Source organism: Moschus berezovskii, chromosome 20 (genome assembly GCF_049115385.1).
Source record: "Moschus berezovskii isolate FMDL1 chromosome 20, NW_MosBer_1.0, whole genome shotgun sequence".
NCBI classification, from domain to species: Eukaryota; Metazoa; Chordata; class Mammalia; order Artiodactyla; family Moschidae; genus Moschus; species Moschus berezovskii.
The window spans coordinates 22200768-22214199 of NC_142479.1; the positions used below are offsets into that span (position 1 = coordinate 22200768).

Below are 13432 nucleotides of genomic sequence, written 5' to 3' on the forward strand. Positions count from 1 at the left end.
GATTGGAGATCCTAAAGCACGAAGACCTGGCACAGCCAAATAAATTAATTTAAAAAATCTTTTATGGATTTTTACATGCTTTAAAAATTATGCAGAAGAGAGGCATCTGCAAAAATTATGCAGAAGAGAGGTACCGTAATCGATTGTGAGGCATAACCTATTAATTATACCAATATTGAGACTAGCCCACCCGGGAAGGGCTGAAAATGAAGAGACACTTAATAAGAGTGAAAATAAAGAAGGAAAATGCAATTGCTTGCATCCTCCCAAATATTTTTTACCCTACAGATTTAGCTATTGAGTACCACTGCTTTGTTATTGTTCCATATGGGTTGTGTCAAATTTTTAATTTTTTAAAGCGTTTTGAATTTTGCAACTGTGGGTAAGGTATGTAACGCCCCTTCCCCACAGGGGCAGATCTTTTCCCCGGTGGAATGGTAGGTAGGTATGTAAGGTAAGTAAGCCTGTGTTATCTTCCACATAAGGTTATTGTGAAGATTGGATTAAAATTGAACAATGCGTGGAAAGTGTCTATATCAGCTGTTGCATTTAAGATGGAAGTTCTAAACCCTTACAGCTCTTGCTTCTGGGCCCTTTGAGTTTTGCTTTGTGGGAGTAATCTGATGTTTGGATGAGTTTCCTGGTCAAAGTGATTGGAATATTTGAAGAGAAGAGGAGTGAAGCCTTTGTCCTCTCTGATGGCATAGAAGAAAGAATGAATGGACTTTGAAGCCAGATAGAACAGGGTTCTAATTCCTTAGGATCAGCTTCTGTTAAAAAAAAAAAAAAAAGAAAAGAAAGAAAATGGAGGAAAATACCTATCTTGCAGGTTGCTTTGAGGATTAAATATAATGAGAATAGAAACTGCTCTGTCCACAACACGTGCTCAATAAACGAGAGCAGCTGTTGTGTTCGGCACGTGTTCAGGAGGGCTGACGCATAACCCTTACCCACTTACAGTCTGAAAAGCACATAATCAGCCACTTTCATGACTGAAAGTGAGGGACTTGGACAAGGATCAGAGAAAGCATTTATTGTGCATAAAGAAACAAAGCACTGTTGCCGTGATGTGTCTGCAGGAAGACAGCACCGGGCCCTCCTCTGTGATGTAACGTCATGGGACTTTCCGTGTTGGGGGAGATGGGAGGAAGGGGTACAGTGCAGCCTGGGAGGAGAACGCCTCCGCCACACCCTGGCAGAGGGGACTGTTTTCCCAGGTGTGGTAGTGTGACAGCCTGTAGCCTTCAGTGTTCAGGAAGTCTCCACTGTGCTGTGATTTTCAAAGGTAGGCAGCTCCTTTCGTGACAGAAGATCCTGAAGTTCCAGGTTAATGTGGGCACACCATCAAGTCAGACAGCTATCTGTTGATCAGTGGACTGAAGACAGAACTTATCCATTCCTGCTTGGATCCCGACTGGATTCAACTCAGATATAAACCCGGAGGGAAGGCCTGCCATGTGCCAGGTGCTGAAAATATAAAGACGGTCTGATAAGGTTCCAGCCCAGGAGGGACTGGCAGACAGAATGGATAACTGAGAACTCTTAATAGGGAGTGCAAAGTATGGAGTGATGGTGATAAGAGTTATGAATACACTGCTGTGGAGGGCACTGAGGAGAGGAAGAACAGGGGAAACTCCTCCAAAGAAGTGGCATTTGATCTCTGGACTGAGTCCTCGAGTGAAAGGCTTTGAGATGGGATGAGCCAAGAGCAGAAAGGGAAGGGGCATAAAGCAAAGCGAAAAAGCTGCAGGGGTGGGGGGGAAGGTGATGAGCCTATTCATTCATTCGTTCGGTTATTAATTCCACAAGTATTGGTCGTGTGCCAGGCACTGGGGAGACAACAGGAAGAAAGACAAAGTCCCTGACGCGATCATGGAGTTTATACTTTAGAGCTGGATGAGACAGAAAAGAAATAAACAAGGCAATTTCAGAGAGATACGTGTTATGAAAAGCTGGAAGTAGGTAGAATAGAGAGTACCCTGGGAGGCGGGGAGCATGTAACGATTGGGGGGCCTCTAAGAAAGAAGTATTAGATATTAGACCTAAGAACCAAGCAGTGTTTCCGGTGCAGGGAAGAGCAAACACTGACACGGTAATAAGACTAGGCTCGGCGTGGACTTCTAGTCCACCTGTTAGGACTCCCGCTTTCGTTGTCAGGGCCCTGGGTTTGATTCCTGGAGGGGGTGGGGGAGCTAAGACCCTGCAAGCCAAGTGAGACAGCCAAAATGTAAATAAATAAAACTTTTTAAAAAAGAAGATGATGACGGCTAGGCCCAGAGTATTTAAGGAGCAGAAAGGTGGCCAGCTTGATGGGAGCAGTGTGAGCAAAGGGGAAAGACCAGAGAGGTTGGCTGGCCTGCTTAACAGGGCCTTGTGGCCATCGTAAGGGGTTTGTTTTGAGGAAGAACCATCCAGCTGCTGTGGAGAGAATGGACTGGAAGCAGGGAGATCAGTTGGGAGGCTGTTGCTTACTCTAGGCAAGAGATGCTGTGGCCCCGACCAGGGAGGTGGCAGTGGAGACAGACATGCTCAGAGGAAATAGAATTGTATTTTTGAAGTAGAGCTGACAGGACCTGCTGATACACTGCTGTGGGGGGGGGGGGCAGGAAAGGAAGAAAGTGTGAAAGTTTTGGTCACGTCCAACTCTTTATGATCCGTGGACTGCAGCTTGCCAGGCTCTTCTGTTCACGGAATTCTCCAGGCCAGAATACTGGAGTGGGTAGCCTTTCCCTTCACCAGGGGATCTTCCCAACCCAGGGATCAAACCCAGGTCTCCTGCATTGCAGGGGAATTCTTTACCAGCTGAGCCACTAGGGAAGCCCACCATGAGCATATGCAAGTGACCTTTGAGACTTCCCTGGTGGTCCAATGGTTAAGACTCTGTGCTTCCAACACAGGGGGCGTGGGATCATCCCTGGGTGGGGAACTAAGATCCCACCCTGAGAGTGGCATGGTCAAAAGAATAAAAAGTGACCTTCTCACAGTAGCTGTGATGTCAATGTGGCAACCATAGGAGTGTGGGGTTGGAGAGAGCTGATGCTGGAAAAGAAAGGCTGTGAAAGCTTGGGGGAATGAACGGACTCAGCCACACACAGAGGAGACAAGGGTCCTGGGCCACTGACAGAGGCAGACTGATCCCTGTCTGTGGGGTCAGCTGGGCGAATTTATTTACACCTCTCCCTGTATTTTTTCATCTCAATTTTGCCCTATGGGATAAACATCTGTCTGTTCTCACACACTCTCCCTAGGCTCAGCCATCTCTTCTTTTGGTAGATTTCTTTCGAAAACTACCCTTCAAGCCAATCAGGCAAGGCTGCACAGATTAGGCCCTGAGTGAATGTGTACTGAGAGGCCATTCAAGGTGCTTTCAGAGAGGAAGAGAAGTTGTTTCTGCTACTTTGTTTCACTTCTACCTTCTGCGGGAAGAGTTCACAATGCTTGGCTCTTTTGACAGGGAGGAGGCATGATCAGGCTTATTTCATCTTTTTTGTTGTTGTTGGCTGCCTGGCTTGGTTCTATTGTCTCTGGTCTTCCAGTCCCCGGCATACACAAGGCCGGCCTGCAGGGGTCCTCAGATCTCCCTCTGAAGGGCCGCACCAGGCTCCTCCTCCTTAGCTAACATTATCTTTTACTTAAAACAGTAGCCACCAATCTTGTTACATAACATACCAATATTCCAGGGTGTTAAACTCATGCAGGGCCTGCTGTTGGGGAGTGGTGATCTGGCCACAGGAATATTCACTAGGATATTGTTGAGACATTGTAACGAGTGTGACTTTCAGGACCTGCTTAGGTTTTAGTGCCTGGAGGGGACTATTTCAATCTTCTTTGTTTCAAACTGCCTAAGGTCTGGAAAGAGGAAGAAATTTGCCCAAGAGGCAGATTAGGGCAGAAATCAAGATCTCAATAATCTCAAGAATCTACCACTTCTTCATAGATTAAGGATTAAGTGCTAAACCTTTCTCGATTCTTTATCTGATAAGTATTAAAATTTTTTTTGTTTTAAACTTTCCAAGTTCATCAACTGTGAACAGTGGCAAGGTGCTCTTGTTTACACTGAAAATGCTTACACTGAGACTGATACATATGTGAGATGCCGATGTGTTTCAGGTTTTTTTGTTTGTTTGTTTTTCCTAACATTAGGACTGGATTCACATCCAACCATGCAACATATATTATCGGAATACAATCCAAATGAGAAATATATTAACTGAGTCAAACGTATTTTAAAGACAGCTGGCTGGAGTTGTGGAGAAGTCTGAGCCACCTGGGGATCTGCCTTGGGTACCATTCTCCACTTTGGCGCAAACCAGCGTGGAAAGGGGCTGAAGACAGCAGCACCTCGAAAAGTGTCTCACATTCGGACAGCAGCTCAATAAAACCTGGGGTTTCCTACTGCTCTCTGAGCAACTGCAGAATCCCAGAGGCCAGATGAAAAGGCTGCACTGCTCTCTGCCCCTGATCCCTGGCTGCATTCTTTCTCAAAGTGACCTGTTTTCTTGCTGGGAGACCGCCCCACTCCGCCCACCTGGTGCCTCCCTTGATTTCCTGATAGCCCTGGGCTTATTTTTTAACCTTCTCTTCCGTGAAAAGCACCGCTCCACTGACCCAGACTAGGTGCACGCCCGCTGTGGTCACTGACCATCCTAGTGTCCCCGGTGAATCGTTTCTCTTCAGAAGTCTTAGAAAACCAGAAGCACTTGGGGGCGAGGTGTCTTCCAATGCCTGTAAATGCCTCTTATCCTGCGTTTAATGCGCCTGGTTTAAGGAGAGCAGAGAGACAAGGGGAAATGCCTTGCTGCTGAGTGGGGCCTGGCGGGGGCCTCCTCGGGCTGGCGTTATCTTATTACATTCAACTGCCCGGGGTCCCGAGAGCCTCTCCAGGTAACTTAGACTGAGTCGGGGGCGGCTAAGGCGTGAGGAGTTACTGTCTTAGCTCCTCTAAGCAGAAGCAGCACTAGAAAGCGCCCCACCACCACCACCTCCCCGGGTTCTAGAAATCCCAGCCTTGACCTGGAGACAAACTCCAAACCCAAATAAACGGTCTCCGCCCCGGCGACGAGAGCCTCCCCATCGTCATCACCCTTCCTCCCAGTTCCTCGGGCCGGCCGCCCCCCGCCTCCCCGGGCGCGGCGGGCTCAGGCTCCTTGGGGCCAGACCCCGGCGCCCGCCCCGCGCCCCGCGCCCCACGCCCCGCACCCAAGCCCGGTGGGGCCCGAAGGGGTGTGGGGGGTGGGGGGCGGAGGTCGGGGAAGCGGGGGGCGGAGTTCCGTCCTTCGCTGGTTGGCTCGCGGCGGATGGGCTGCGGCCGGGCGCAGCCAATCCGCGGCGTGTTGCTATGTGCTGCGCCGAGGGGATAGGCGCGGGAGCGCGTCCGTCACCCGGCAGCCCCCGGCCCGGCCCGGAGGGATGCGGCGCGGCGGCGGCGGCGGCTGTGGCTTTAAGAGCGCGCCCGGGGCCCGGGATCCGGCCGGGCGGTCCTTTGCTGCTGCGCATCCCCGCGGAGCCGAGCGCGGCGCGGGCCGGACGGCGCTGCGGGCTGCCGGGTGAGTGAGACGCGGGCGCGGCGCGCGTGGGCGCGGGGCGCGCTGTCAGCGCGGGGCGCCCGTCCGCGTGCCCCCCACCCCGCCCCGGGGCTCCGGCGGCCCGGCTCCCTCGGAGCGCGCGCGGCACCCTCCGGCAGGCGCGGCCGAGGCGGGGTCCGGCGCGGGGGTCGCCCCGGGGCGGGGTGGGGGTGCCGCGGGCACAGGGGGCGGGGAGCGAGCCGCCGGGGCCACGTGACCGGTTTGTTTACAAACACTGCCGGGGCCCCGGCTGCGGCCCGCGGCGGGCGCCGAGGGGGCGCGGGTCCCCGGGTCGGGGCCGGGGACCCGGGCGACGAGCCGGGCAGGTCTGGGGCGCGCGGGGCTGGGGCGGGGGTTGTGAACCTGGAGCCCCGATGGCCGCGCCTTTCTCAGCTTAGTTCCCGCGGGTTGGGACTTCGTGGGTGGGGGGCCAGGGTGGGAGTTTCAGGCGTTTTCTGTCCCCGATGTCGCTGGGTCTCCGCTGGAGACATTGGGTCCGGGGGCGCGGCCCTCGGTGCTCCCGCGTCTCCCGCCTTTTGGGGGGCTGGCCGCCCTCAAGACTCCGAGGAGCGCTTGGCCGGCCCCGGGCAGAGGTAACCGCAGCCGAGTTCCTGCCTGGCCGCTTCCCGGCGCCTCCCCAGCGCCCTTGCCAAAGAGGTGGGCACGAGTTCACTCCTGCCCGACGGAATCAGGGGGCCTCTCCAGCGAGTATCTCTCGGGAAGTGGGTCTGGGGGGCAGCCCCAACCTCTCACTGCTTCAGGTGTACACTCCCTGGCCGCTGACCTCCGGGTATCTTTACCCAAAGTGGTGACTTTTCTCTTGTTGGCGAGGGTGGGGAGGGGAGGGGAACCACCTGTTCTTTTGGACCGGGCCCAGGAGCCTGCCACCTCTGACTTCACTCTCGGCTTACAAGAGCTTACAAAGCCGAGGGAATGAGCGCCCTCCGTTTCTCTGTGTGATGTAGCTGACCCGCCCGCAGTCCCGCGGCTTTGAATGGCACTGGGAAACCGCTCCTGGGCTTCTCTGGGAGTTTTTTCTTTTCTTTTCTTTTTTTTTTTTGAGCTCTGGCCTCCTTGTCAGTTGCTCTCCTCGAGTCTTGAGGCTGTTTTCGGTAAGTCGATGCTTCTGATGAGTCTAAAAGCCGAAAAGACAGCTAGCTATCTTTTGTTGTTGTTGTTTTGCCACATCCCGCTGGCAGGCGGGATCTTAGTTCCCCCACCAGGAATGGAACCCACGCCCCCTGCGATGGCAGCTGGAGCCTTAACCCCTGGACCACCGGAGAAGTCCCAGCTATTCCTTCTCCCCTCTCGCTCTTCCTCCCATGTTCGTCTCTTCTGGTTCAGCAGGATGGGGCTGTCTGTCCTAGAGCACTGGGGAAGAAGGCACGCTGTCTGATTCCTTGTGTTCCACTTGCTCCCAGAACATTGGCCATGCAAGGAACCTAGGGGATTGAAAAGCTAAGTGACTTGCCCAAGGCAACCGATGTCACTGGTTTTGGGGTGAGATGTGACCTCACATGCCCGATGCTGTCCAGTGCTGTCCTGATTTTGAAATCTCAGGGCTCTGTGATCAGTGGGCCTGGATTCACCCTTCCCTGACTTTCCTTTGACCTAGTCACTGCCCCAGGACTGCATTGATGGATTGAACCTGAGTTCTCTCTATTCCTTAGACTGAGACTGAGACTGAGCCTCCCTCGCCCCCGGTTCCCTACCCCCTCATAAGGGAACATTTCAGTTCTTCTAATGTATGATAATGAGCATGCAAGTTCTTTACCAAGGAACAGGTCCAGCCTGGGGAGAGTTACGCAAACTTCCCTTTGGCACCTTTCTGTATCCCTAGCTCCTTGAGAAGGGTCTGGGGCAGGAAGGAGCCTTGGGCTGACCCCCTACTCTGTTTGGCATTACCTCATCAGTTTAGGATTTGATAACAGCCTTTGTGTCTTGATAACTTGTGCTTGAACTAAAATCCAGAATTAGGGGTGAAAATGGAAAATAAACACCATGCATAGGAATAGTATAAAATATTCCGTAAAAATATTCCTTCATCCCTCTAGGAGAGTGGTTTTCAAACTGAACCACAGTGATGAATACATTTTACATCACTGCACAGAGGTCCATAACTGCTTCAGTTCCCAGAAACAATAATTGCCCTGACTACCTGCAGTGTGTTCTATTTATAATTTTTTCCTACTTAATTAAAAAAAAATATCAACTGCTGGTCATGACTCATGGCCCACAGTTTGCAGAAACATTGCTGAAGTTCTCAGACTTACATGTGCATAAAGACGACCTGGGTAGTGGTTAAACATGTAGTTTGTAAGTCCAGTCTGGAGATGTTTATTGTCAGTGGGGGACATTTTTAATAAGTGGGCCATGAGGTTATGAGGCAGATGGTTGATAAGAAACTCTGAACTAGTGGGAATTGGGGGCAATGAACAATGATATGCAAAGCCTTGATCAGATTATATGACCCACACTGTATACAAACCCAGGACCGCTCATCTGTTGCAGGCCCAGGCTTTGAAACGTCTAAGGGTATAGTGTTTGCTTTCAACTGCCTCGAAGCATTGGCCCTGAGAGATAGGCATAGGCCCTGTTACTCCCCACAGCACCCTGCTCCAGTCCATTTGAGGGCTGCTGTTCACTATTCTGTACGACTGGATGTTTCTAGGTGTGTGGGGTTGGGGTCATGAGTAGTGCTGTTGAACTTGCTGCATTATTCCCAGATTTAGGTGAATTTTCAGCGTTTTAATGATTTTAATGGTTTTGAGTTGATGATAACAGTCATTGTGCCTGGGACAGTAACAGTCTGGCCAGCAGGAAAGGTTGATTTTGTTTAGTATCTGGGTGTTCCAGGCTGTGTAATCTGGAGGAAGGGCATACTGGTGATTTTATTTTTGTTAGGAGCGGGGAGGGGAGCCAGGGGTTTGTCTGTTAATAAGAAGTGACAACAAGTTTCCATGCCCCCTTGCTGACTTCAGCCCAGCTTCTTTCCTGGTTGATGGCTCGGCTCCTGTGTGCAGGTGGATCTTGTCAGTCAGCCGTTTTCTGATGCTGTTACCTCTCTCTGTTACTTGTTCCCTGGTAGCTCAGTTGGTAAAGAATCTGCCTGCAATGAAGGAGACTGGGGTTGGATCCCGGAGAAGAAAATGGCAAACCACTCCAGTATCCTTGCCTGGAAAATCCCATGGACAGAGGAGCCTGGTGGGCTGCAGTCCATGGGATCGCAAAGACTCGGACATGACTGAGTGACTAACCCTTTCACATCGCTTTACCTGTCTCTGCTTTCAAGCAGAAACATACACACCTGCTGCTTCCACATGTAGAAGGTTTCCCTTTTAGTTCTTGTGTCCAAACACGTTGGTAAAAGAAGTTTCCTCGAATTAATCAAAGCTGCAGTTTAGCTTCAGAAAAGATTCAAATTCATACTTCTGTGATTCTATCTGCCAAGGGTATGCCTTATTTGGGAAGGCTAACAGTGGGATTGTTGAAATCAACTCTAATAATATTCAGTTTGGTCAAGCAGCTCACATGGAGAGTGTTGAGTTTTGAGCCTCTGGAAAAGAAAAGAAAGCAACAAAAGGATGGCCAAGGATACGACATCCTAGGATAGGAAGAGCAGGTGGGATTCAAATAGAGGTCTGGATCTGTTTTCTTTGTAAATTACCTTGGCATTTCCCTCGAGTCTGTCAACCAAACCACCAGTTGCTCTGACAATTGCATTCCCTTCATGACGGGGGGGGGGGGGGGGGGTATAAAGCTCTGGAAAAGAAACTGTCTTTTTGACTTTTAGCATCTAGTGATGGAAAGCAGGTTTCCCTGGCAGCTCAGTGGTAAAGAATTCACCTGTAGTGCAGGAGATGCCGGTTCAATCCCTGGGTCAGGAAGATCCCCCTGGAGAATGAAATGGCAACCCACTCCAGTATTCTTGCCTGAAGAATGCCTGGTGAGCTACAGTCCGTGGGGTTGCAAAAGACTTAGGGACTAAACAACAACAAACAATGGAAAACCTGGGCCTGCAGGCTAAAGAGTTTTGAGTTTGGTGATATTATCCCTAACAAAAGGTGATCCTGCATCTCTCTGAACTTCCCTTGGAGCTTTGACCACAGCCCTGGAGATTTTAAACTAGGGTTGTGCCCCTCCCATTACCCTTCAGAAGGAGTCCACCTCCTTCCCTGTAGCCCCATCTCCCATCTTCTCCCAACTCCCTCCCTCCCGGTCTTCACTTGGTCTGTCCTACTTCAGTCTGGCTTCAGTCTACTGCAGCGGCCTTCCTGAAGTTTCTGAAACATGTTAGATTTGTTTTTGTCATTGGGCCTTTCTGCTGGTGCCTGGTCTCCACATTTTTGCATGATTGGGTTCCCTCACTTGTTGCTCAGAGAGCCCCTCCCTGACCTGTTATCTAGAACGGTCCTTCCCTGCCCCTCAGCCTCTTTTAATCCCCTTAATTTTTTTTTTTTTCAAAGCACTTTAATACCATCAGGAAATGTGTTGTCTGCTTGAGGGCTGGATTGGAAGCTCCTGTGTCTTGCTTACTGCTGACAGAGCCTGGCAGGGAGTAGCACGGGGTAAATATCTGATTGTTGCTGGAGTGAATGAATGAATGACCAAGAGAGCCAAAGTTTAGAGTTTTTTAAGAGTAGAAACTGTGAACAAAGCTAGTGGAGGTGATGGAATTCCAGTTGAGCTATTTCAGATCCTAAAAGATGATGCTGTGAAAGTGCTGCACTCAATATGCCACAAATTTGGAAAACTCAGCAGTGGCCACAGGACTGGAAAAGGTCAGTTTTCATTCCATTGCCAAAGAAAGGCAATGCCAAAGAATGTCCAAACTACCACACAATTGCACTCATCTCACATGCTAGCAAAGTAATGCTCAAAATTCTCCAAGCCAGGCCTCAATAGTACGTGAACCATGAACTTTCAGATGTTCAAGCTGGATTTAGAAAAGGCAGAGGAACCAGAGATCAAATTGCCAACATTCTCTGGATCATCAAAAAAGCAAGAGAGTTCCAGAAAAACATCTGCTTTATTGACTATGCCAAAGTCTTTGACTATGTGGATCACAATAAACTGTGGAAAATTCTTAGAGATGGGAATACCAGACCACCTGACCTACCTCCTGACAAAGCTGTATGTAGGTCAAGAAACAATAGTTAGAATTGGATGTGGAACAACAGACTGGTTCCAAGAAAGGAGTACCTCAAGGCTGTATATTGTCACCCTGCTTATTTAACTTATATGCAGAGTACATCATGAGAAATGCTGGGCTGGATGAAGCAAAAGTTGGAATCAGGATTACGGGAGAAATATCAATAACCTCAGATACGCAGATGACACCACCCTTATGGCAGAAAGCAAGAGTAAAGAGCCTATTGATGAAAGTGAAAGAGGAAAGTGAACAAGTTGGCTTAAAACTCAGCATTCAGAAAACTAAGATCATGGCATCTGGTCCCGTCACTTCATGGCAAATAGATGGGGAAACAATGGAAGCAGTGACAGACTTTATTTTTTGGGTGTTCCAAAATCACTGCAGATGGTGACTGCAGCCATGAAATTAAAAGACACTTGCTCCTTGGAAGAAAAGTTATGACCAACCTAGACAGCATATTAGAAGCAGAGATATTCCATTGCCAACAAAAGTCCATCTAGTCAAAGCTATGGTTTATCCAGTAGTCATGTATGGATGTGAGAGTTGGACCATAAAGAAAGCTGAGCACCAAAGAATTGATGCTTTTGAACTGTGGTGTTGGGGAAGACTCTTGAGAGTCCCTTGGACTGCAAGGAGATCCAACCAGTCCATCCTAAAGAAAATCAGTCCTAAATGTTCATTGGAAGGACTGATGCTGAAGCTGAAGCTCCAATTCTTTGGCCACCTAATGGGAAGAACTGACTCATTTGAAAAGACCCTGATGCTGGGAAAGATTGAAGGCAGGAAGAAAAGGGGACGACAGAGGATGAGATGGTTGGATGGCATCACCGACTTAATGGACATGAGTCTGAGTAAACTCCAGGAGCTGGTGATGGAAGGGAGGTCTGATGTGCAGTCCATGGGGTTGCAAAGAGTCAGACACTACTGAGCAACTGAACTGAACTGCAGAGTAGGAAATGACTTTCTTTTCTGTTTTTTTTTTTTTTTTTAAGTTTTCTTGGAGTATAGTTGGTTTACAATGTTGTGTTAATTTCTACTGGTCAGCAAAGTGAATCAGGTGTGTGTATGTAATACATAGATCCCCTCTTTTTTGGATTTCCTTCCCATTTAGGTCATCACAGGGCATTGAGCAGAGTTCCCTGTGCTGTGCAGTAGGTTTTCATTGGTTATCTATTTTATAATATTTGTTTCCAAGAGAAGAGGAGGAAAAGAAGTTTTCTCTTCCTTTTCCTGAGAGTTCCTGTTCCTGTGGAATTACTTTCTTTTGGGATTTCTGCTTCTCACAAACTTTTCATCCTTTTATTCTTTTTGTAGGTTGCCAAAGTCTCTAAAAGCTCCATTGTTATTTTTTTTTGCTGTTAATAACTCTTGCCTGCTCTGCTAGCCTCACTCTTGGCTTCATTGTTCTGACAAACATAGTAATCGTGTTTCTTTAATACTGGGCACTGTAAGTAGAGCTAAGAATCTTTACTTTGGAACCAGAAAGCTTTGTAACCTTGGACATTTTCTCTGAGTCTCTGCTCCTTATTTGTTAAATGAGACTAATAATAGTTAATATCACACAGGGTTGATGGGAGGATTAAATGAGAGAATGCACAGGAACCCAGGCCCGGGGCCTGGTACATAAGCACTTGGTATTAGCTATTAATAGCAAGAGTAATGTTAATAGTTAGATTCTCTGTCTCTCTCACTGGCAGGAATTCCAATTGATTTGGGAGTGCAGTAGGATGGGGAAAACTACCAAATTCTAAATTAAGTAAATGAAGACCAAGAAGGTCACTTAGATTTATCTGAACTGGAATGGAATGTAGAAGTCATCTAATTGGAAACTGCTAACCAACTCTTAATAAGCATCCATGTGGAAGAAGTAATATTTATAGAAGTGTTTGGAAGAACAAGTTGTCTACCTGGTCTTAGTTTTATCCTTGATTTAAGTTGGGCCAACTGAAAGCTGCATACTTGGGCCACATTAGCTCAGCCCCGCCAGAATTACTTTCACTGAAATGAACTTGAGATGGGTGTCCTGCCCTTTGCTTTATGGACTGATGCTCTCCAAAATAGCTTTATGTAACTTGCTACTATATTTCTTGTAAGAGTTTACATTGTTGAAGACTTAAAACTACAGCTTCACTTAATGTCTCTGTTAATTGGAGAAATTTTCTTTCAGAATCTGGTGCCAGGAAAAGCTTTGCCTCTCCCAGGGAACTGGCATGACTTTCCTTTGTGGACAGTTGGGTGTAACTGATCATGTTTCTCTTTTTGCTTTGGCTGCCAGGAAGCAGAGAAACAAATTTGTGGCTTGACTTTAGTAACTGTCGGGCCCTGTATCCCAATTTTTTCCAGTGGTAACTTTATCCTTTTATTTTCCCTGCTTTTGAGCTAATGGTTTATAACTCTGTATTATTTAGATATTTGCTGGATTGGGCATTCAAATCCATTTTAGGTGTTACATTTTAGAGACACAAACATTGAGGCTCAAACAGGCAATAAGAACTTGCTTATTAATACACGGAACTAAGTAGGACACAACACAGATTGTAAACTGTATCCTTTATTTCTTAGGTCCAGGGCTCTTACAACTCCTGTGCATTCTGGAAGAGTACCAACTCCTGACTTAAACTCTAAAGAACTCATAATGTCTCAATACTAGGCTAGGCCTCCCTTCTCTCTTGGGATGGCACTAAGCAGCATCTGCCAGTGAGGTGTGGCACTGCCA

The 13432-nt window shown here is 48.5% G+C and overlaps 1 protein-coding gene across 2 annotated transcripts in view; it reads left to right on the top strand.

Moving 5' to 3' along the window:
• The first annotated feature begins 5340 nt into the window (after positions 1-5340).
• The window catches only part of LOC129539289 (uncharacterized), a 67326-nt gene continuing 59234 nt past the window's right edge, over positions 5341-13432 (top strand). For both annotated transcript variants that reach the window (XM_088828635.1, XM_088828636.1), the window contains exon 1: positions 5341-5546. In XM_088828635.1, the coding sequence (XP_088684761.1) occupies positions 5410-5546 (137 nt within the window). In that variant the 5' untranslated portion in view covers positions 5341-5409. The remainder of the gene's footprint in view (positions 5547-13432) is intronic.